Below are 24,869 nucleotides of genomic sequence, written 5' to 3' on the forward strand. Positions count from 1 at the left end.
CTCCTAATGAACTTTTCACGTGTTTTCCAGCTGCAGTAGTACCATAATAGCACACAAAACCCTGCATCAAACTGACTCACCCACTCTTCTTCCAGGCAGCTGCTTGTGTGCTAGGGAGGTAGGCACAGAAGGAGGGCACTGTAATCTTGACTCAGACAGGAGTGTTTGGTGAGAAGAAGCCATAGACTCTTGCTACCTATATGTCTAGTCTGTCAAAGTGTTTAATTTTCATGATCTCCATTTATGGCTTAAACTTTTCCATGCTATGTTCTCTTAAATTTACTCCATAACAGAATGACTTACATAGGGGCTCATATTTGTGTGTCAGCTGCACAGGATTAGTACTTAAAGGTAGGTTTTTCTGTCAGCAAAGTATTTACTGAAAAAAAATAAGAATGAAATAAATGGGCAGTAAACATGTGTAAAAAACACACCTCATAAAAAATTATTCATTTGGATAAATAAAGTTCGAAAGTGTCTTCCACTGTCCATAAAACCACATATTTAAGTATGCCAATTTCTAACAGTAAATAAACCAGTGAAGGTTAGCTACAAATTTTATGTATTCACAGAGGCAGGGGAAAAATTAAAGATAAAATTTTGAAAGTTTTACAAGGGTTGTCTTAGTGGTGGCTAGTACACCATATACAGAAAAGGAAACAGTGTAGGTTATTCCTGAGATGCTTTCTTGCATCAATGAATTGTGTAATGGGGACATTTTTCTTATTGTTGAAGATAATTTTGTTAAAGATAATGCAGACTTCTGTGAAGTGACACAGAGCAGACTGAGGAAACCTATTGTAACCGAAACACATCTTGCTTTGCTGAGTGTAAGGTTTAGGCTCCTAGGGTACTTATGGAGCTGGACCACTCCTTAGAGTTAATGGCACCCTTTTGGTGGGTTGTTTTTTTTTTTTTTTTAAGGAGTCATAAAATAACTAATATTGGAAAAGATTTCTAAGATCATCGAGTTCAATTGTTACCTCCTGCTTGTTTGCTGAGGTCTAGAGAGAAACATAACATTTTTGTCATCAAATCAGCAAAATACAAGGTATGAAACAAAATGTCTATCAGACTGCAAGGTATCTTTAGCTGTATAGAGGGGACTGTCTCTGTAATACCATGGCTAATTTACATGTAAATAGCTCCACAGCTGTATTTCTCAATTATATTGAAATTACTATTATTATGACATTCTGCATGGACAACTAACTTCATATTGAACACCTCCTTAGATGTTAACCAAGAGATAGAAATTGAGCATGGGAGAGTATGTACATCAAGAAAAGAAAGCTGAAGCAGTAGAAAGCCTAATGCTTTTCCTATTGTACAATAGATGTCATAAGGGGAGACTAACAAAGCTATGTTTAGAGGGTTTTTTCTGACATGGAGCTGGTGTATGTGAACTGGGAATGCTCCTCTCCTCTACCTCCTTACTGGTATTTCAGGTGTGATCGCTCTCTCACAGAGGCTTATGCAGGATTGCTATCAATGCAGTGGATAATAAAGGACCAAAGATTCTTTATGTAAGAGTCAGCTCTCTAACAAACACAGTGCTTAGCAACATATGATGTGTGTCTATAGTAAGAGTTCTAAAGTAGGTGTTCATGTGTCTGTGCATGGGACATATTTAAACTCCAAATACAATGTTCACATGACACTTTTCATTTGTCACATTCCTGCAATGTTTTTCTTGATTTTTGATATAGGTAATTGTGGACAGTGTTGCTTGATTCACTTATTTGCCACTCAGACAATTTTGTCTTCCAAGGGCAATATACCTCCAGTGTTGCTCTAATTTTGCAAGTCTCATTCTTGCTGTCTCCACAGTGTACTCCTCAGTCGTAAGCATAATCACTACATGTAATAGGGAGTTCAGAATGAATGTAGAATCCATATTACCAGAATTATCAATATGCTAGGATCCCATAGGTAGGGCCTGGACAGTTTGTACCATTTCTCAAGGTTTCATAATCAAAGATCATTGTTTCATTTGCAACAGCAGGATTTGTGCCATATGGATCATGCTGTATTACCAAAGCTGCATAATAGTACATGAAAAGGTACTCATAAGGTACATGAAAAATAAGGAATTTTTCTGTTCTGACGGTGAAAGGATGGTGGCCAGGTACAGTGTGTCATTCAACAACTTGAAATGCTTGTCAGGATTTGTCATATTGCTCTTTATGTCCAAAGACATCTTGGATTGGTCATATTGATAGTTTGTGATTGTCAATTTTTTATTTATTTGTAATATTATATCCCACATGGAACTATAAGCAGTTTGAGAATAAAAATTAAAACAACACAACAAACCCTCTCATTGCTGCTGTCTATTCTAGCTTGCTTACTTCTAAAAAATCCTCAGTAATAATAATTTTTCTTGGGAGAGTTGATACTTATATTCTGCTTCCATTGATAAATGAGGACAACTTTATGGTATTTTGGTTAATACTTCTGCCAAATCTCACTACATTGCCTCCTAATAATGTGTAAAAGCAGCTATGGTCTTCCTCTTGCATGGACAATTTATTATACTGTGTATGTATCCTCTCTGTTGCTGCTCTTTGAGGATTGCTTCACAAGGTGAATTTCCAGCAGTTAAATCACCCAATACTCAGTTCTGTTTATGAGTTCATTATGCCTGTCCAATTTTTCCTGCAATATTTCATTGACTGAGTCAGTTTATGTTGTGCTTCCAGATCTTTTACTTTTGTTTCCAGAGCACTGTATTCATCAAGATTCTGTTTTTCTGTCACCATAAGGGTTATAATTCATTCCTTAGGACCTTCTACTAGGTTCACAGAAAACTATTATTTCCAAATTTTCAAAGACTCTTTTTTTGCTACTTTAGTTTAAAGTGGACTTTTCCTAATAAGGAGTTATTTAAATCTCATTTGGAAGACAAAACTAACACCAAGAGAACTGGAGCATGACTTGAATGACAAGATGGAGAGCAGAAGGATCAGGCAGTTCAAAACCAATCTGATAGCAAATATATGATAAAGGGGCTTGAGAAGCACAGTTCATCTATTAAAGTCCTTCATGTTAAATCTTACAAAATTATAATGAGCTTTTACAGTGAGATCTGTCAGAATCTCAAGGTGATCCTTAGCTTTGCTTTCATTCCTTGTCAGACTCCTTGTACTTCTGTTACTGCTCCCTTCCTTTCTCCCTTTTAGGAATAGCCTATCCTGCTTCCCCAAAATCCTTTTGGTTGCCAAGTTCTCACATCTTTTCAAATTCTTCCCTAAAACCTACTTCATCAGGGAATTTGTGCTCTTTATCCAAGCCAGATGCTTTCTTTTCTCTGAATATTTTCTCCATATATTCTCTTGTCTGTCTTAAGACCTGGATATCTAGTAGTCAAGGATTATAAGTAATTTTCTTTCTTGAGACAGAATGAGAATTCCTTACAACTTCACTATTTTGACTGACATAGCCTAAGGGTTTCTCTATCCTTCTGTTGCTATTCAAAAGCTTCCCCTCTTTTTTTAAAAAAAATACTGTGTTGAGGTAGAGGAGGGGGCAGGGATCACCTCACCGATGGCAAGACAATGACTTTAAGGACTTCAAGTTTCTAGGAATTGCTTCTTTATATAGTATAAAATTCCTTGAAACAGACAATTTTCTGATAAGACTGCAATATCTTCTCCTTCATCTTACTTTCATGAAGATTAAAGTTGTGTCTTCCATAGTGTTAAAGGGATTTTCACTAGAAAAAAAATAGTCCCACTTAAATCTGTGGGAATTTTCCTCTACATTATTTGCCTAGTCAACCACTGCCTTCAAGAACTAATGAAAAAATGTAATTGTTTCAATACAGACATAGTAGTAACTGCTGCTGCTATTAGTAGTCCATTTTCAGAGACATTGAAAGGCTGTGGAACAAATTAATTTCTCTTATTAAAATTCTTTCTCTGTGAAATACTGACTACAACTTAACTAACACTTCAAGCAATACTCATAAAAAGATCAACAAATACTCTTATGGTTCATCCCAGTAAATTTCAGTGGTACTGTTTTGGCACGTAGCTGGAGTAATGTAATAGTGATTAAAGCCAAGAAAGAAAGGGCCTTCTTAATTACCTGTGTAATGCCTGCAGAGCTTAAGTCTTCATGTATTACTGTCCGGATCACAAGTCATTATAACCATGTGCAGATGTAATCCAAAGAAAGACATATAGCAGATATTTCACTGTCAGATGGAGGCTTTAATACTATGAACATAGTTACAAAGATGCTTAATTTTGAAAGGACAATTCTTGAACTCACAGAGAGATTGTGCTATTACTAATAGTGTGTGCACTGTGGAGAGAAATCCCATCCTGATCTTGACTCTGAGTCAATAAACTGGCAGCTGAGAAACAAGTGGGACTGTACTCTGATTTTTTTCTGGCTTGGGCACTGTCATGCACTGCAAACTCATGTGCTGTTTTAAGGGATGCCAAAGGATGTATCTCTTTACACTGGCATCTCTTGTGAACAGCTTCAATGTGTCATCAGATTGAACCAAATCTCAAGGCATTTGAAAAAACGGGAACTTAAAAGTGCCTACTAGATGTTCAATCAAAATTGAAAAACAAGACCATTGTAAACTTTCTTTTACCTGTCAAGACTGTCAAAGAGAATTAAACCATATCTTTACAATGTTGCTGAAAATACCATTAAAATAGTTTAGACATTCTAAACAGAATGTATATATGCATGCAAAGGTTGAGTTGGTCCTTCTTCTATATTCCTCTGTTATGCTGGGTTGTCCCTTTCCTTGTATTACATTTCAGTCATTTTTTGCTTGGGCTTGCAGTTGCAGGCAGCATAACTAGGACAGGATTTGCAGTCCTGTGCAGCCAAAGGATGCTGTGAAGGCGAGAGAACCAACCACCCCCACAGAGCACATTCAGAGGGGAATGTCTTCAGACTAACCCTAGTATGCTTTTAAGAGATGAATGGTTGTTAGATGTTGGATCATACCAGACCTAGGCCAAGTGTGTGCCTTCTAGCTTAGTGTTCTCTGGGTTCATATTCTTCCAATTATAATACTGACAAAATATTAGGGACCTTAGTCTCCATATAGCAGATATAATTCTGATGAGCTGAACACACCAGTGGTGCCTCTGTGTTACACAGAGCTAAAGGGTAAACTGGTATAGTAGAAAAAACTAATGAAAAGAGAAGTAGTAGGTTTTGTAGGTGAATTTTAATATTTTTTTAACATTATACAGGTTACATTTGTGTAGCATGATGAACAAATTTAATAGTTTAAGAAATATATCTGCAGAAAGATACAGAAAAGTATCTATCTGCTAACTACTCATAAGTGCTTTTGTTCAGGCCACAAAGAACAGAAAATGTTGCAAAGAGAGCTTGCCACCTAACATTTAGAAGACCACAAAAATTCAAACTGTACCTGTAGAATATATCAGAAAAGGAAAATTTTCATAGCACGAGGGAGAGCCTCAACTGAAAATAGGAGTAGATCTTTCTGAACATGAATTTTTAAAATTAGTTAGCTATGTAGCAGACATTAAAGTTTCCTTATCACAATTACCAAATTAAATTTTTCTACATTATTCCATATATTGCTAATGCAAGCAAGTACCTCTTATACAGTCAGAAAGCAAAAAGGGTAATGAATCATTTGAACAATAAAACATTTAAGAATTCAGATAGTCTTTTCAGATTCATTTGAAGCTGTTAGATTCTGCATCTCAAGAAGCATTACGAGTTCTTTTGTGGGATTTTGATTGTGACAGTCTTAACTTCTGTGTATTCATGGAGTCCATATTCTCCCCTAGATAAAAGAGAACCAAGAGCAATATTTATGCTAATGCTTTTTATATGAGTTTTGTTCTGGATGGGAATTTTCAGTGATGTTGTGTAATTGGCCATTTATGTAAGAAGTACACTGGACCTATTTGGAAGACAGCTGTGCTGCTAGTCTGTTGCTGAAAACCTTTTGAAAAGCTACAGCAACAGTTTCCTGAGAAAAGTGGGAGAGACAGCAATTTTACATCTGTGCAAAAGAATGGCATTTAATCTAGAGTATTTCTAAATTGGATTTCTGTGCAGCAAATCAGGAACATGTTAGATCTTCACAAGCATGCTCAACAAGTTATTTGCAAAGGTGGTAAAGGTTTTCTTCTGATGCCAAGAATTTTCTCCAGCTTTAAAGAATTGACACTTCATCTCAAGTAAATAGGGACATAATTAATCCATGATGGAAACTCTCAGACAATTAAAAAAACTTTAATATTTGACATGTTACTAGCATGATTTAACTTTACTTTTTCAGTGGTGAGTTGAAGCTTGTTTATGTGCCTAGATATTTGACTTCTGACACAGACAAACTATTTAGACATGACTAATTGCTTTACAGAACAAGTATAACGTTCCACCGTTCTCACTGCCATGTTACTAGATAGATATATAAGCAAAAGAGAAACCTCTGGTCAGGACCCTTTTACTGGGGGATTATTTTTACTGATTCCCTTTATTTTTGAAGAGGCATTCTGTTAGTATGTGACATTCGGTAGTTTAATTCATAATGGTATTATCATTCCAAGAATTATACACGGAATTTATTTCTTGGGTTCAAGGAAGTCAGTGGCTTGGCATTATGATTTCTTAATTATTTGAGTGCAGCTGTTTGACACATATTTCTGCCTCTCCAAAAAATTGATTGCTGTTTATTTACAATTTTTTTTTTCCCAAATAGACATCTATCTGGTGATCTATCCTTGTCCTTTAGCAGGAATATTTTTACTGGTCTGATAACTGTGACTTTGAACTAAAAATCTTCATCTGTACAACAGCGTGACTCCTTCCAAATGCACTGTTATAGAAAATAGTTTTTATAGTCTCTTATTGTTTTTCTGTTATTTCCAGCAAATAAATCACAAAAATATTTCTGCTGAAGACTGTAATTCAGAATTGATTAAATCCAATTTTTGCTACCACCAAATACAAAACATTTGCATGATAATTTGTATTTGATATAGTATTTGATAATAATGGTCTAAATTATTGGGTTTTTCCATTTTGCAGTTTTCTAAAACTCTCAGCATTGACTTGAGTCCATTTCCTATGAAGCTAGTGGGAGCTTTGCCATAAGGAGCAGATTGTGTCCAGTGATGAATAAGTATGAAAATACTAGTTTTTATCTCTTAAAAAAATGCGTAAGAAGAAGCTCTGAAACCCCTCACCTACATGTACATTTTTTAATTACTTCTATGATTCATTAAATTTTTTATGCATTTGTCTTAATAAAAAGGAAAGCTTACAAGTATTTATTTGTACTTATTGCTTTAAAAATAATTTGTTGTTCCTATATATGTGACATTTTTAACAAACAACAAATAAAGGTAAGAAAGGACACGATTCAAGTGGAAACTGGACTAAAACTTAGAAGTTTGAAAAAATTTGTTTATTTATAATTTTTGTATAATGCTCCACTTCTAGTTTGGGAAAAAAACAAAGGTCCAAAGACTACAGAGGACTGTTTTCATCATAACTTTTGACCTGGCGTGTACAGCTGGCATGTACTGTAAAAACATTGTTGTCACAAGACTTTACCTGCTAATTCTTTTTTAAATGTAGGATTTTGAAAAGTCTCTTCTTTTCCAAAACCTAACATTTGAAGGGGATATCACAAACTACACACATATATATATCTTCAAAAATGACATTTCTCTATACATGCAAAAACTGTAAATCAAAACCAAAGTGGTCAATTTAGTTTATCAGTAGATTGCAAGCTTCTAAAACCAGTAATTTTGAAAAAGAATGTATCTTAGCAATTTTCTTATTTGTGGAGGAATTGTTTGGTTGACATTGCCTCTGACAACATGAAGCCTCTAAACACTAGTTTAATGGGACAATATCTGAAACTGGACATCAAATTTATGCATGTTTAAAGTTGGGGTTTGGAATTTAATTTTGCATTTCCTGTGAATCCACATTTTAAAAAGTATTTACTTACATTTCTCGTCCATTTCCTGACATCTTAAAACCTCCAAAAGGACACTGAGCAGACACTGCACTATAACAATTAACCCTGAAAGAACAGAAAAATTACTTTTGATAGTGTGAAGAAACTCTTTTCACTTCTGAAAAATCAATGTTTTTCTGTCAACTGTAAGAAACCTATGGTGATAATCACAAACTAGAACTAAGTAATATATTGGCAAAAATAAGTGTAGTTTAAGGTTCAGAGAAATGAAGCATTAAAACCAACTACAGTTATAATCAGGGTAATACTCATGAAGGGTCTTCAAGCAGAGTGACTATCACACCTTTCTCTGATAGTAAAACTCCTAACTCATACATCAGCTCTCAAACAAAAGACTAGCCACAGCTAAGTCTTCTGTAGGTCCACTTCTTATTAAGTCAGGATAGCTTCAGTATAAGTTTAGGAAGATTTGTTTGATTCTACTCAGTTAAACCATATTCTGTATTGTAGTTGAGAACAAAGACACAATGAATAAGAAAGGAATTTCACAGGGCAATTTGTAAGTATGAAGAATTTTGGCATAATGTGCATCCTGCTTCCTGGCTGAGAAGCTCTTTTTGTCTTACAACCTTGTCAAATCAAATATTCTCTACTTTCATATTTTATAATATCTTCTCCTGCCAGTCTGCTGGTTTCAACAAAAGAGATTCTGTTCATAGTTAAGGATTCTTAGACCACCAATCATGTAAGAGCAAAACCCAAAGATTCTACTTCTATTCAAAACTTTCTTCCATATAAAGAATAACAACTCCTAAGTCAAAACCGTTAACTTATTTTTAGAAAGTATATGTTTCTAGGTCACAGGACCTGGGCAGGAATTTTTACTGGTTGCAAATGCTTTCAGATAAAATGTAAATTGGACACAGGTTTTGCATTCAAGTAAAATCAGTTGTTCTCCGTCTGATGCATTGAAATAATTGTAGGGAAAAGCAGGCTTTTATCAGTCATAGTCTCTAGATTCAGTCTGCTATGCCTCCAAGCTTTCACTCTTGTGTCTCTTATCCTTTTATTTTCCAGCTCTGTGTAGTTTGCCTCTTCTTTTCCATTGCTGGAAACAGTTGGCCTTGTAGTAGTTCTCCCTCAGCTTGTGTTTCCTTCCTGTGTTCAATCTCCTTTTATCATTTTATTCCATAAGAGATGGATGTTCTGTCCAGGCTAATGGCCACAGAACTTCAGATAACTAATGTCTTTACACAATGCTGAAAATGATCCTCATAAATTATGTATTCACAGAATCATAGAATCACAGAATATGCTGAGTTGGAAGGGACCCACAAGGATCATCGAGTCCAACTCCTGGCCCTGCACGGAACCATCCCCGAAAGTCATATCATGCACCTGAGAACATCGCTCGAACACTTTTTGAACTTTTGCAGACTTGGTGTTGTTACCAGTTCCCCAGAAAGCCTATTCCAGTGCCCAACCATCCTCTGGGTGAAGAACTTTTTTCTAATATCCAATCTAAATCTCCCCTGGCATAACTTCAGGGCATTCCTTTGGGTCTGTCGGTGGTTACCACAGAGAAGAGATCAGTGCCTGCCCCTCCTCTTCCTCCATGAGGAAGCTGTAGACTGCAATGAGGTCACCCTCTGTCTCTTCCAGGCTGCACAGATCAAGTGACCCCAGCCGTTCCTTATATGGCTTTGCCTCAAGGTCCTTCACCACCTTTGCCTCCTTCCTTTCCATGCTCTCTATTGGGCTATCCCCAGTTCCTGAAGGTAAAGGAAGGAGGTGCACGCGCTGCATTTGATTGTTTGTTTGTTTGTTTCCTTTCCTTTTTAGCAAGTCAATTTCATTTTTAAGACTAAATTTACAGGCCAGTTGTGTGAAGACTTTCAAGATGTAATTATTTAATAGCACATATATATAATAGTTGTGCAGAGTGTTTGAGCCTGGCGTTAATACCAGAGGGCGGTGTGAGTGGCCTCTGTGTACAATGTGAGCATGTGAATGATTTGCTGTGCTTGATGGCAGAGCTCAAGGAAGAGGTAGAGAGGCTAAGAAGCATTAAGGGAAAGCATTACAATATTAGGAAGAAATCCTTTACAGAGAGGGTAATCAGGCATTGGAATGAGCTGCCCTGAGAAGTGGTAGATTCTCCATCCCTGAAGATTTTTAAGATGATACTGGATGTGGCACTTAGTGCCATGGTCTAGTAACCGTGGCGGTAGTGGATCAAGCGTTGGACTTGATCTCAGAGGTCTATTCCAACCAGGCTGATTCTATGATGATTCTATGATTAAGTACAGAAAGGTGAGGGGAGGAGATACAGAGGAGGATGACAATGATCCACCTCTACAAAGATGACAAGGAATAAATATAGAAATATACTACCCAAAAAAAGGAAAATGTCCTACAATTAGTGCCACTGACACCTTGATCTAAACAAAGAATTAAAAAAAATATGACTTACCATACTGTTCCAGCCTGAAGAGCAGCTGCAAACGTCAGTGCTTTATCAATGTCTTTGGTAAAAACTGCTGCTGCTAAGCCATATGTAGTATTATTTGCTCGCTTGATAACTTCATCTATAGTTTTAAACTTCATGATTTGTTGAACAGGTCCAAATATCTGTATCAAACATATGTAAACTTATAAAGTAGACTAGAATAACTTACGATTTTAAGTAATTAATTAAATTTACATCTATTAGATGGTTTTATTCCTGAATTCATTCTGCAAAGACTGTACATTTCAGGAAAGATTTCTAAAAAATATTATAAATTCACATAAAGATTGCTGAAATATGATTTAAATCAAGATAGCCTATCATAAAGTGATTATTAAAACAATCAATAAATAAATTAGAAAAACCAATAATAAAGATTAAAAGACTCCCGCCATAAAGGGAGTTAACATGGTGTCACACTGTGCTACATATCTATACAACAAACACTTGGGTATTTTTTTGGCAAACTCTAGTTTTAAAGCAGAGAAAGACATTCAATTTTTTCTTCACCTAAATTTTCTGTTAAACTTTTATCTCTGTAGGTAGCTGCACAACTGAAAATGTACTCCAAGTGGAACAACTAATTCCACTTTCCATATGGGTGTTAGGTGAGATAATAGTCCTTCAGATTCTGCTTTCCTGATACCATTACTCAGTGTTCTGAGCCAGAGGTGCCCATGCCCACCTCAAAATGCCAAGACTGTGTAGTGTTAGGGGGCTTTACTACATCCATTTACTTCTATTCCCACAGATTGTGAGCTTTCTACCTGGCTGAGTTTTAGGGTTAGTTTCTAACTAATGTTGCAAGAGTTGATTTACACAGATCAGAAAACCACTGAACATTACCCTTATTTAAACGCTGAGCTTCAAAAGTTGGATATTCTTTAAATTGCCTTGCCTTTCTAGAGTTTCATTGTTCATTACACTTAAAATAATGTGAGAAGTAGTTGTTTTACTGCTGACCAAAGAGAAACTAAGAGAGCAGCAAAAAAAACCATAACTCTGTGTGGTTTCCTACCTGATTCCTAGAATGGCAGAAACAATCCAAATTCTGTCTCATAGAGCTCTCTTCTGTTTTACAGCTCTCCCCTTGTCACAACTCTAGATGTTGTGGTCATTTTAACTAGGGCTGTTGACGCTTGGTGGATGTACTAGGTATGTTCATCAGACTGCATCAGCAGTATTGCTGGCTTTGTAAAGTAACAGTTAGGAGGATTTTGAAGGAGCTTTTTTTATGAAGAAGTGTAATGGACACCAATTGCAGCCCAATTGCAGCAGTTATTAATCAAGATGAATATAAAAAAAACACAGAGAAAAGATCATGACTGGACTTTGAGGCTGTGTTTAGAGAACTAGCTGACATAGCAGCTCTACTGTTCCTTGCAGACTTTCACTGATGCCCTGGCACTGTCACCTTGGTTGGGTCAGTAAAAGATTTTTCAATCATGTGTAGACACATTTGCAAACTGATCTAAATTAAATAACTGCACAGAGGCAAAACTCTGATTTACAGTAATTGCCACCAACAAAATAAATGTTGAAGCAAAAATCAACTAGTTTCTCATATGGCAAAATAGCTACCTGGTGCATATTATGTCCAAACGCAAAATTAAGTAGCTCCCTAGGCAATGCAAATTGTTCACAACCTGTGCCTCCACTGTTTGCTTCTCTCTTACTGGTCACTGTGATGCTGGTATGTGAGACATGGACAGTATGGGCAGATGAAAATATTCCAAACCTCAGCATTTTTCCGCTTCTAGCCTAAATGGGAGACTTTGTAGGCAGACCAGGCTTATACTCCTCTCTCTCACCATGACCAAGTTGGTGAAATGGGCATCAGAAACCAACAAAGGTGCTTTAAGCACCACCAAGATGGAACAAAAGACTTATTGAGAGCATTTTTATGTCATTGCTCGACCTTCTAGATGAGTATTTTGTACAGACATTTAAACAGACAACCTTCAGTGAGAGAACAGATGGCTAAAAATTTATTTACCTCTTCTTTGGCAATGCGCATATCATCCGTAACATTAGAAAAAACTGTGGGCTGGATGAAGTAACCCTTGTCTCCCCATGGACCTCCGCCACATTCCAATTTGGCTCCTTCTTTTTTCCCACTCTCGATTAGCTCCAGGATTTTTTTAAACTGCTCCTTGTCAATCTAAATGAAAACATATTTCAGGGATGAAAACAGTACACACTGATAATAGTAGGTCTTCTAACTCACTAATCTGAACCTGACAATGTTCCAGTTTTGTTCAGTTACGTGTGTTGAAGTCGAACAGGTAGAGAGCACTGATAACATTCTTGTCATTAACTTCTCAAAACTTTTTAGGCTTTTCTCAAATAGACAAATAATCAGAAATGTTGACATAGGAGAATCAGGTGTAGAGGGACAAAATTAATGTGTCTTATACTTCTCAGTACTCTTGCCAGCCACAAATGGTTCATCAGAACAAAAATTGCTGGGCTTTACCCTGAAAAAATAATGGAAGGCTTGACGTAGTCAGCAAAACCCTCCTGTACTTCATCAGGTCTGGTGGATTGGCCATACTACTTTCCTAAAATATTAGAGGAAGTTAAAAAACAGCAATAAAATAGGATTTAAATTCAATGTGTTTTTTTAAGTTCATTCTCATTTATTAGTGGAATAAAGACATATACACTTGTCATTTGAGAAACATAGATGAAAAATTGTTTACAATATGAAGCCTATCTCTTGCCCTTCCACTAACTCAGGCTTACCAACAAATTCAATATATGCCAAGTATATTGCAGTTTGGTTCTATAGTTTGGCAAAATGCATGGTCTTTGTCTGGAAAAGAAGTTTATGGTGACAGTACAACACATGCTTATATTTCTCTAACTCCTTCCGGTTTTCAGTGACAAAATGGATAAAAGCAAATAGTGTAAATGGTGACTGGAAACACGTTACACGTTGTTTTCTCTCATCTAAGGTCCAAATCAACCAATCACCCTTCAGGTCTGAAGGGAAGTTGTGCACAAGATAACGTGTATGTCAAAAAAATCTCAAATTAAGCTTGTTTGGTAAAGGCCTCTGATGTTCTGGGGTTTTTTTTGGTTTTGTTTTGTTCACTTGTGGTTTTTTTCCTTTCTTTGCTCCATTTTCATAATTCTTTCTTTCACTATTCAGATTTCAGTCCTTCAAGTACTAGCGCGTGAAGATACTGAGATTACTTCCAGGGTGATTCTAGCGCAGAATATTCTTCCCCGTGATCATACTCATCAGCCAACAGAGCAGAGTAAGTGTGTATCTTATTCTCTTATTTGTGCAATAAAAATGTTGAATTTCAGTTTGAGCAATAAGTTTTGCTATGGTCTTAGAACACAACAATATTTTCAAATGTTCTGGGGAATTCTGGGCACATATTAGAACTCAACAGGTATTTAAATAAAGATGTGATGAAAGTTTACAGCTATAACAATATGAATTTATAAGAATATGATTTTTAGTTCCCTGCACTCCCTTTGTCATTTTACTTTCAAAGAAATGTTTGCCTTACTGGATGCTGAAGACATATGCTACCTTGGTGGTCACATAAATATCTTGAAGAGAAAATGAGGTTTATATAATACAGTTGATATTGTTGTCAGTCCTTCCTTTGTTATTATCATCATTATTTTTCTTAATAATGCATATATAAGATCTTTTGAATTCCAATAGGGCTTTTGACTCTTCTTTGATATCCACCATGCAGTGTTACCCAAACTTGCCATTTAAGAGGGGTGGTGCCCCAGAGGGCCTATGACCTGGACAAGTATGTCTTTTTCTCTATGGCAAGAGATCACAGAGAATAGGCCTGATACAGTCTATCAGGTTTTGTTTCTAGAAACCATTAGTCAAAGCACAAGGAATTTGAAGACAAATAGAGATATTTAACATAATTACCACAAAAGAAAACGCACCCAAACCACATGGTTACAGTTTCCATTAAATGGGATCATACCAGTTCTAAAAGAAGTAACTTCGTTAATCTGTAAAATCGTTAAGTTTCTGCTAAAGCTTGCTAAGAGAAAAATAAGTCAATAATGGCAAATGACGAGACTAGAGGAGAAAAACATCTTTAGGCTCTTTAAAATATTTTCGTTATTGCTTTTTTGTATTTAACCTTCCTTATTTTTTTTGTAGAAGTTTACTTACATCTCTCATTCAAATTGTTAGCATGAATTTCAAACTCAGTAAAGCCACAATAACCTGATAGAAGATTTCTGTTAATTTTATATTAACTGTACTTTACCAGACAACTGGAGTTTACTTGTTTGAACATTCTTACCCTTTGACTTTTAAAATTTATTCAGATGAATATGTTATCTTGTATCCAAACACATTGCAGGAAAATAAAATAACATCCTTCCCTAATATTTTTAAATTTCCCAAATCTTATGTGGCTTGAAATGTTTTTTTCCAATTTACTTGGTGTATTTTATTACATAAAATGACCATGATAACCAATGAAGAACATGTTACACTATCAAATGCATTGGCATTGCTTTGTCTCCAACTTTTACTTTCTCTAAAACAGTTCTTTTGTTCTGTGACAATTAGATGTGCACATAATAGCTCTACCAATAAAGTATATTTCCTGTAGTATAAGCTGATATGGGACTAAGACTAGATGAAAACTTATTTAACAATAGTCTGATGTGATCCATTGAATTCACAGCATCATGATAACCATACTTATTACTGTTGCATTTTAGCATTCATTTGATGGGGAAGCTATTGGCATAACCTTTTAACAAAAGCAGGAAAAAACAATAAAATGTTATATTTAAATTGTGCACTATTCTAAAACCGAGAGTGGCAAAATGAAGGTCTAGCACCTTGAAAAAGGGGAAAAGACACTAAAAGTCTTACTTCCTCAAGTTCATCACTTTCAGTGGCACTATTTGAATATATAGTTAGCAATCTCTAACATGACATGGGTGGTAGTAATGCAATTACAGCTGTTGCTTTGGAAGTTTCTCAAAGCACTTAAATTTTTTGTAATTGTTCCCCTCACTGGTAAAGGAACTAGAAAAGAGAGGGAGACCTCACTGTTTGGTTTATGACAGTGTTGTAAACAACAGTCTCTCTGGTTTCTTCTTCCTTGTTCTCTAGACTAACCACTGGAAAACTGTATTTAGCATTGAAAGTACTACAACAATAGGTTTATATGTAATATTAAATTGTGATGTTGTGACATAGCTATGCTGGAAACATGTAACATTACTTACTTGAGGACCTTGCTGTACGCCAGGCAACAGAGGATTCCCAAGAGTATACTTCTTTGCTCTTTCAATGCTTCGGCGAACAAACTCATCATAAATAGGCTCTTCCACAAAAATCCTAGATCCTGCTATACAACACTGTCCCTGGTGATAGAACACACCAATATGTGCAAATTCCACGGCGGCGTCCACTGCAAAGAAATGCATAGTTCTTCAGATCATAAACACAAATTCTCACATCATACATTCTTTACTAACATTTGTCACTACATCTCACTTCCGTTTTTTTTTTCCTTTGTATTTTTATGGTCCTTTAAACCATGTACTTATGTCCAAAGTACTCTTATCAAGCAACATCATACATCTAGTTAAACACACATTAAGCTGTTCCATATGAAATGTAGATCCAACATTATTTGCCGTGTTAGCAGTAGCAGGAATAGTATTCACCTAGAAATTTAATAAACCTGTATTAATCTGCTTTTGGTTCTGCATTCATATTGCATTAGGATGATCATTACACTAAGGATGGACAGGTTGTCAGAGGTCCATATTTATTCAGGAGCTATCAGGTTTTGGTGGCAATCTAACTTAAAACTGTGGCATAACCAGAAAACATTAAAAATTACTCCCTCAGTGGAAAGGTTCAAACAATTTACTGACAGAGAAAAGAAAAAGAGCAGTAACTTTTCAATAGTAGTATTTTATATAATAAAATTGCTACTAACAGTCTGCATCCGCAAATATGATGTTAGGACTTTTTCCTCCAAGTTCCAAGGTAACTCTCTTCAGATTGCTCTTTCCGGCTGCCTCTTTAATCAGTTTGCCAACCTAAAAGGTAGGGAGAGGATAGCTTCATCTCAGAAAGGTTAAAATGACCTCAAAACTTTCTCTGATTTCCTCAGAAGTGAACATCCATTTTCAGTTATCTACTATCCCAGTAATAAAATGACAAATAAATGAAAAAAAAAAAAATTGAAGAGTCAGGGTGCAGGTAACTTAGAATAGTTTCCTCCTGTATACATTCATGTTGTTACCTAAATATCAGTGAGAAAAAACTCACAAGGCAAATTTAGTATAGGTAAGATTTAGAGCAGGTTTTTAATGAAGGCCTTCTGGTGCAAGGAGTACAAGAGTGAGCACATCCATGTCCAAGTTTTCCACAGTTTATGGTCTATCTAAGAACTATCTGCAGCCAGATCCTCCCCCAGATCTGCCCCACTGGCACGCCTTCCCAGAAATTGAGTAGGAGGCTCTAAGACCCCTTTATTCCTCATCTTCCTCTTCCTCACAGCACGTGCTGTCTTTGAAGCTTCTCCAAGGTTCCAGGCATGAAGGTTGCTTTGACTATGATGGCACCTTATTGTTCAGGCCTGGGGTCCACATGTTCTTAAGCAGAATGTGTTTACTATAATCCTGCCTTGAAAGGAGCCTAAACAAGCCTAAAAAATTTAAGAAAATTCTATATGAAATTGGGGAAAACGATTTGGTGATTGTTAACTACTATTCTAAAGTGTGACAGACTACACAGCTGCATTAAAATGTACAAAAAGCAAAAAAACCTAAAAATCCTGAAACATCAATGTTAACTGCCAAAGACATGTGCTGCTTTTTGGGTTACCATCATGATACTTGCATGTATCTGTAATCTAAAGTAGACACTGATTTCTGCTTTGCCTGTTTCCCAATTAGATTGAAATTTCTCTGTTTTATACATGGGAAAGCCCTCTGACGGACAAATATGTATGAAAGAATCTACATTACCTATATGGACACTTTCTTGTTCCAATTTCTCCCTTAAAAGAAAGAAGAGGAGGAAATGGACACTGTGAGGTAGAACCCCTACCCCACTTCTTTCTACTGGTGACATAGTTTAAGGAACTACTTGCTATGAATAGCCCTGGAAAAACTATGAAGGAAAACATGCTTGTAGCTCTTGTGGCTTTGTTCTCTAACTTCCTGTGTGTAGCAGACACCACATAAACTTCCTTCCACTGTCAACCTTCCTGCCATCATTTCTCATTCCTAAATTTCAGTGCCAGTAGAGGACTGTCCCCAAAATCTATGAATACATCCTTGGGTCCATCTGCCTTTGGAGGGCCGTGGGGCACTGGGAACTGTAGTTGTTGGTGGCTGTTTGGAACATCTGTGGATATTGCTCATGTGTCTGGGGTTTAGATTGTTTTCCCATTACTTCAGAACTAAAGGTTTTAAAAGTAAACATAGCTTTTGCACTCAGTGTGTTCTCATCCTTGTCAAAAGGGAATGATATTTATCTTTGGAGTGGTGTCTTTTTCATTTAGAATGGAAGTAGACAGACAATATAATGAAGTGTATTGAGGATATAGCTATATAATGCCTGCAACGAGAAATCTTCAATTGTATCTATCACTCACAGCTCTTCAGGGTGAAGGTCAGGGAAAATTAACAGTGACCTTCCTTTTAATTATTAAACTAATACATAACCAAATACTTTTCTAGGACCACGCAGATGATCCTAAGTATAACTGAAATATCAAAAAGCCATCACCTCACCTAAGTGTACGCAAAACCAGGAATGAGATTTCTTAGGTACCTTCCTACCATCCTATTGTTATTAAAATGAAATGGAACAGAACTTCTTAAAAAAAAAAAGTGCAATCTATGTTATGAAAATGTTCTATTTTAAATGTGTCAGACTTAAAATAGCCTTGGTATATGAGAACCTAGTGTATCCCATGGACCACCTTTGTTTGAAGGGCTTGCCAGCAATAACAAATACTGTTTAAATATGTTTAAAGTTAATAATAACCAACAAATCATTAAACAGAATTTGTTTAACAAACCAGCAGTCAAAAGAAAGAAGAGAGTTAAAATAATTACATGGAACAAGTTAGACATTAAATCATTGGTGGGAATCAGAGTGGCACATTTCCTGCTTATATTTTCTTGCATTCATTATAGTACCTCTGTAGAGCCTGTGAAAGCTACTTTATCTATATCCATGTGGTGAGAAATTGCTGCTCCAGCAGTGGGTCCAAAGCCTGGCACAATGTTCACAACTCCAGGTGGAAATCCTGCCTGAATTAGAAGAAAGAACTCGGTAAATTTGGGGAAGGGTAATGACTAGAATTATATGTCTCAGACAGTTTTACTTCCCTTCTCCGGCCATCTTTTCTCAGCCATACATTTATTTTCAGCCCTACACCCACCCCCAATTGTTTTCATTCGCCCAGTATTTATACCCTTTACAGTTTCTTGGTGCTATTTCCAAAGAAATGAATTTTTTTTTCTTTTCTCACTCAGTCAGAAAGAAAGAAAGAAAGAAAGACTGCTTGCTTTCATGTCTGCTTCATTAAAGGTGTTTGAATCAATGTGTGTGCTTACTGACTTCTGCATGTTAGCATCCAGGCTAGGTGAAATTTAATTAACGATCTGCTACCTAAAATTCTATTTAAAAAATTATGGAAATAGTACTTCAAACTCAATGTCTTAGCTTGTTTCTCTGGATGTAGGTTGAAAGTAGAGTGGGCAGCAGGAGAGTTTACAAAAAAAAGAGGCAGATCAGCTAACAAGCACGAAAAAGCGGGTCGCCTGAGATATGCACACTTCCAATATCCTGCACGTTTTTTATGCAATTAGCCTTTTCCTGTTTTTCAAAACAAATCTCTGGTTTTCTATCAATCCTGTATAATTATGTTCCATTCATAAGCAAAATAAGCTATTTTCTTCCAGTAAGTTGTCAGGCAAACTCCAAAGATGTGTTAACTATAGCTGGATTTTTACCAGTTTATGAAGCAGCTATGGGATCTTAATGGCACTTGCATTGCAAACATTAAATTAAAATACTAAAAAGATTCATGTCCTGCATTATCACTTAAATGAGTCTCTTTTAAACATTAAATGGACTTTGATATTACATGCAAAAATTTCAATTTTTAATTGGAAAATGGTGAATTTAAGGTGATGAGTTACAGCTTCTAAAACTTAATGTCCTGTGTTATCAGCACCTTAGTGTTACTTTTATTCTACCAATTTTTATTCCTTACAATTTCATGCTCAGATACAGTCTCTCCATGTTTGTTATGCTCAGTTAATATTTTAGATTAATATTTACCCTGAAACAGATGAAGCAATGAGGTTCCTCCACTTGCTTAGCATTGTGTTTCATGCTTAATTTGTAGAGAAAGAAGGGTAATATTTTATGGAACTAATTCACACTGTGTCACTTTGAACATTTAATTTCCATGTTTGTTTTAGAAGCTCTTCACTATATATTAGAAAGGGAGACTTTTGAGGGCTATTAAGAGTGATAGTGAAGATTACTAAAAGTGACATTTTTTTTTTTTTTTTAATGTGGACACTTGAGAAGTAGAAAGTTAAATTAAACCTTCAACTATTTTCCCAAGTCTAAAGCAGCAATTGAAGTGATTGTCAGGGATTTGACTCCAACTTTGTTTGGATACTGATCACATTACCACTTACAAGCATTCTTTTCAGGATATCAGAATATCAGAATAGATATTTCATTAGAGTGATAGGAGAATTGAGTTACTTTCCCTGTAAAGTTACTTTTTTCAGAGAAATATACTTTCTGATACTTATTGTTAAAAATTATAAGGAAGGTATCTCTAATACTTTTTAATGCATTTTCTCCTCCCCAGTATTATCTAATAGTGTTTACTATGTGATGCAATAACAACAGGACTTGGGTCCACCCTGATAGTCATTTAGTTTCTGTGTAATATTAATACATAACCAGTCAGTATGCTCTGCTGAATCATTGTTTTGAAGCAGCATAATAAAATGTGCCAAGTCATTTCCATTAAAACTCAGCAAGGTTACTGCCCTGGTGATTATTGACATCTGTGAATACTTTTGAAACATGTTAGATTACATTTGTTGATTTTATTGAGAAGAAAGTTAAACTATTTAACTGTTCCCTTTGGGGGTTTGCTGGCCTAAGCACAATAGTTAACTCTGGAGACATAGCAGAAACTAACACACTCTTATGTTGAAGTGCACAAAGTGTATTCTCACAGTTTCTGTGTGATGAAAGTTCACAGGTTTGGCAGCAGTCACTAGTTCGATTTTACAGCTCCCAGTTAATAATAAACCCAGGTGGATGAAAACTTTGTTTAATCGAAAAAAAAACAAAACAAAACAAAACTGTACAAACAGATTCTTCTCTGTGATAACCATGCTATAAAGTCCTTGCCACCCACATCCATGTACTCTGCACTTGAGTTCTTTCTTGCTTTTGACTATGAAAGATACTGTATTTTTGTAATACAAATATATTTTTGAAAGAATGGAGTTTACTAAATGGCTATTGTGGAATTTTGTATGTGTGTAGTAGGCTGAAAGATACGCATGCTTTTGCGTATCTTTGGCTTCATTGTATCTTTGCGTATGGTAGATTGGCTTCACTGGTTTAGAGTAAGGCAAATGCCTCAGTGCAAGGCTAGGCGTGCAATGAGAAGTACTGGCAGAGGCTAGACTGGATCATGTTACCTCTGCGGCATTGCAGCTGTAGTATACTCTTACATTTTTGAGAAAGACAAGTAACTTTGTTGTTGATGACTTACCTCTTTAATTAAGGATCCCATGTAAAGGGCAGTGAGTGGAGTTTGTTCTGCTGGTTTGACAACCACTGTGTTTCCACAACAGAGGGCTGGGGCAATCTTCCACATGAACATAACCAATGGGAAGTTCCACTGAAAGACAGATGAGAAAGTGTATCCTATTTCTAATACATCACCGAAGTGCCTCAGCTTTTCCTGTTATAATAGGGCAAATTGTCAACTGAGTGGTTGAATGTTTTGTTGGACTCTTTTCAGAATGAAGACATTTTGAAAAAGCAACTGGCAAACCACATAACACAAAGACCAGTGATTTTGTATATTTTAGTACCGGTGATCCAAGGTATTAGTTAAAAGCTCAAGAGACAGTAAGTGTACTTCTCTAACAGCCTTACAGAAGGTTGTTGGATTAGTGATGCATTTGGGAGTTTTACTATCTTAAATGATCAAATCCATCATCAGTTCAGTTTTCTAAGGTTGGCAAGGTAATAACAAGTAATGCTGCCCCTTCCCTTTCCCATAGAGGTTTCAACAGCACTTGTGTTCAGTCCAGACAGACTGCAGAGCAGCTGACTGCTTTAGACCCCATATTCTGTATTGTGAGGGATAATGTGACCAGGGTAAAAACTATTTGCCCCTTTAACCATATTTCTCATAGTTTGGGAACCAGTGAGTCCATGAGCCTCAGCTCATAAGGCATCTTTATGAAAATGGGAAAAAAGGCTGTTAAGAGCTTACTATTATACATCAAACTGTTCCTTTTCTCTCTCCTTGTCTCCTTTGAGTGTCACTCCACCAGCAAAAATAGTGGGAGCATAAATAACACAAAGTGAGGAATTACAGGGTTTTCTAAATATTCATCATTAAAGTAGGACTGTGTGAGTGAAAGGAAATGGAAATGGTGAGCTATCAGAAGTGGTTTGCAACATTCACATAGTCCTCAAAGTTTTGCTTTCTGTGGAAGCCTCCAACTTGATGGTTCTTTTCTCAATGAAGAGAAAATTAGGAAACACAAAGAAATCCTTGAACATTTTATTAGGAAGGCAGTGTTTGTAATAAATGCTGCTTATACTTCCAGGATGTAATTTTATTTAAATTATCACATCTAATGTTTCTAGTTCTTTAGCTTATCTTAATTGAGTGTTTTACTTGAAATATTTTGTGTCTGACTTCTAAGAGAATCAGTTTTCTAGATCTCCTAGAGACTTGATCCAAACATATCCTGGCAATGTTCTCCAAATCAATGTGGTGGTCTAAAGGGATAGCAAATCTTCAAGCTCAACTGAAAGACATCAGGAACACGTGTGGGACTCATATATTTGAGCAAACCTAATAGACAACGTGACTATTTTAGAATCCTTTAAGCTGTCGGGCAGGTCAGGTGAGATTGCTCACTACTACCATGTGCAAAAAGGTGCATGGATTAGGAGTGTCTAGTGCATGCAACTATTTTCACAGGCATCCACTAAAACTATAAATAACCTCACAAATAAACTGAAAAGTAGAGTTCTTCAAGGTCAGTTTTTTGAATCTTCACTCAAAATAAGTGACTTCAAAACAGGAAGTTTAGACATGTCCAAGAGGAGTTTATTGGACACATTCTTTGTGTTGTTCCTTGTTATCACCACCATGGTGAATGAGTCTTAGCCATAAGTAAAAATCCATCTGTCTGGAAGCTGTACAGAGCAGAACAGACATTTTAGGTCTTAAACAGGCTGTAAATATTACACTCTTCTACGTTTGTTTCTAATTCTTTCAGTTCCAACAAAACATAATTCCATCTTTCAAGTGATTCCGTCAATCTTTTGAGATTTATTTTCCCTCCATATAGAGGGAGGAGGGAGACAAGTTGAACCAGACTGACTCATCAAAAATTGTGTTGCAGAATTTGAGTACTCAGGATAGTCTTTATCTTTCAAGACCTGAAATTTTCTGGTCATGTTTAACAAATGTACTTGCATAGGCAAAATTTCAAAAGCATTTCCATTTGTAACAAGGAATATTTTTGTTTTACATAAATAGTTCCAACTTACAGGAATAATTTGGCCGCACACACCAATAGGCTCGTGTCTTGTAAATGTAAAAAAGTTTCCGTCTATGGAACAAAGAAATAATTAGACATGCAGACAAAGCACTTGTAAGAAACAGTTAAATCAGAAAGATGATAAAGTTGGATACCAAACTTAGCTGGATACAATTTTACTTATAAATGATACTTTCAATATCTTAACTATGAAAAGAGCCATAAAGCACATCTGGATTCAATGCCTACTTTCTTCATCCAAGTTTTTTTTGCCAGTCTGACTGACTTTTTGCAGTGATAACCCTGCTTCTTGATGTAGTATGCACAGCACACCAATGAGCATTCTTAATTTCTTTTTTCTTTTATCACCTTTTTCTTTTCAGAAAGTGCTCTTTTAAATCCTAGGTACATATCAGACATTTTTTAATATTAGGTCTCAGCTTAAATCAAATCCATTTAGTATAAAGTTCTCTTTGATTCAAACAAACATGTGTTCCATTAAGCCTAGCATAGAGATCTATGTGATGCAAAAAAAGTTGAAAGTATTTATCACTCCAGTTTTCCTTAATTCCTTCTTTATTGCCATTCTTTTCTTTGTCCTTCTCCAAGAAGGTAGCTTGAGAGACAATGTTTTCACAGAGCAGCATAATGGGAAAGGGAATGGAGTGAAATTTTAGGAAAATATGCTTTTCTTCTTCCAATCTCTTAGTACTTACTCTTCCTAGTACATTATCCAGTAACTGAAACAAATATTACTTCTTTGTCTTAGCTTCACTAAGCAAATACCTGGTTTTCACTACTGTAGCCATGCATAAACTGTACATTTCTATGCAAAAGTACACTACCAGATTTCTTAGGTATACATACAGGTTAAATTTGTTGGTCAGTAAACAATAATGGTTAGTAGTGCATGGAACAAGAAATAAATGCGAAGAACTGCACTAAATGTTTAAACTGAAAACTATGATAAATCTTTAATAACCTATACTAAAAACTATCTAAAAAAATTTCCATTTGAGATATTTTCTGTGTTGCGCAACTTTTAGATGAAAGTCAGTTATTTACAGCTCCCATTGCCTTCAGTTCTGTACTTTTGTTATCTCAAAACTACTCACCCATTGGAACGGTACGCCCATGGATTTTATCAGCCCAGCCTGCACAGTAGCGTAATGATTTGATACAGGCACCTAAGTCCATTAGGTAGGCCGTGGAAAAGAGTTTCCCACCTTCAATGGCTTCCATTGTCTGCAGACAACAGTAATCAAAAAGTTAATATCAAATACTGATAATGGTTCTTATGCTTATAGTTTGTCACTTAGATTTTGGTAGTTCAGGTTGAGGATTTTTGTCTTTAGTACAAATATTTAGATTAATTCTCCTTTGAAGGGTACTACTTGAAAAACTTAAGGTAGCAATTTACAAGTGAGAAATTTTCATGATGGTTTATTCGTCTGGAGCTATGCAGATAGCATTATTGTGGTAAATTTGTAATAGTAAGAATGTACTGAAAAGCCAATAACATTTCTCCCATCTGAGTGAGTTACACTGTTCTGGTTTGTGTTAAATATTCTGCAAGCATAGGTCAAGAGATCA

At 35.9% G+C, this 24,869-nt stretch overlaps 1 protein-coding gene across 1 annotated transcript in view; it reads right to left on the reverse strand.

Moving 5' to 3' along the window:
• Positions 1–5,225: 5,225 nt before the first annotated feature.
• The window catches only part of ALDH1A1 (aldehyde dehydrogenase 1 family member A1), a 50,656-nt gene continuing 31,012 nt past the window's right edge, over positions 5,226–24,869 (reverse strand). The window contains exons 6-15 of the mRNA XM_027882045.1: positions 24,392–24,521; positions 23,287–23,348; positions 21,260–21,388; positions 18,639–18,752; positions 16,421–16,523; positions 15,699–15,883; positions 12,457–12,621; positions 10,425–10,582; positions 7,982–8,056; positions 5,226–5,794 (exon numbers count right to left, since the gene is read on the reverse strand). Of these exons, the coding sequence (XP_027737846.1) occupies positions 5,722–5,794; positions 7,982–8,056; positions 10,425–10,582; positions 12,457–12,621; positions 15,699–15,883; positions 16,421–16,523; positions 18,639–18,752; positions 21,260–21,388; positions 23,287–23,348; positions 24,392–24,521 (1,194 nt within the window). The 3' untranslated portion in view covers positions 5,226–5,721. The remainder of the gene's footprint in view (positions 5,795–7,981; positions 8,057–10,424; positions 10,583–12,456; positions 12,622–15,698; positions 15,884–16,420; positions 16,524–18,638; positions 18,753–21,259; positions 21,389–23,286; positions 23,349–24,391; positions 24,522–24,869) is intronic.

The sequence above is a fragment of the Empidonax traillii genome, unplaced genomic scaffold (assembly GCF_003031625.1).
Source record: "Empidonax traillii isolate 1590-97213 ecotype Southwest subspecies unplaced genomic scaffold, ASM303162v1 scaffold7:size3022706, whole genome shotgun sequence".
Classification (NCBI taxonomy): Eukaryota; Metazoa; Chordata; class Aves; order Passeriformes; family Tyrannidae; genus Empidonax; species Empidonax traillii.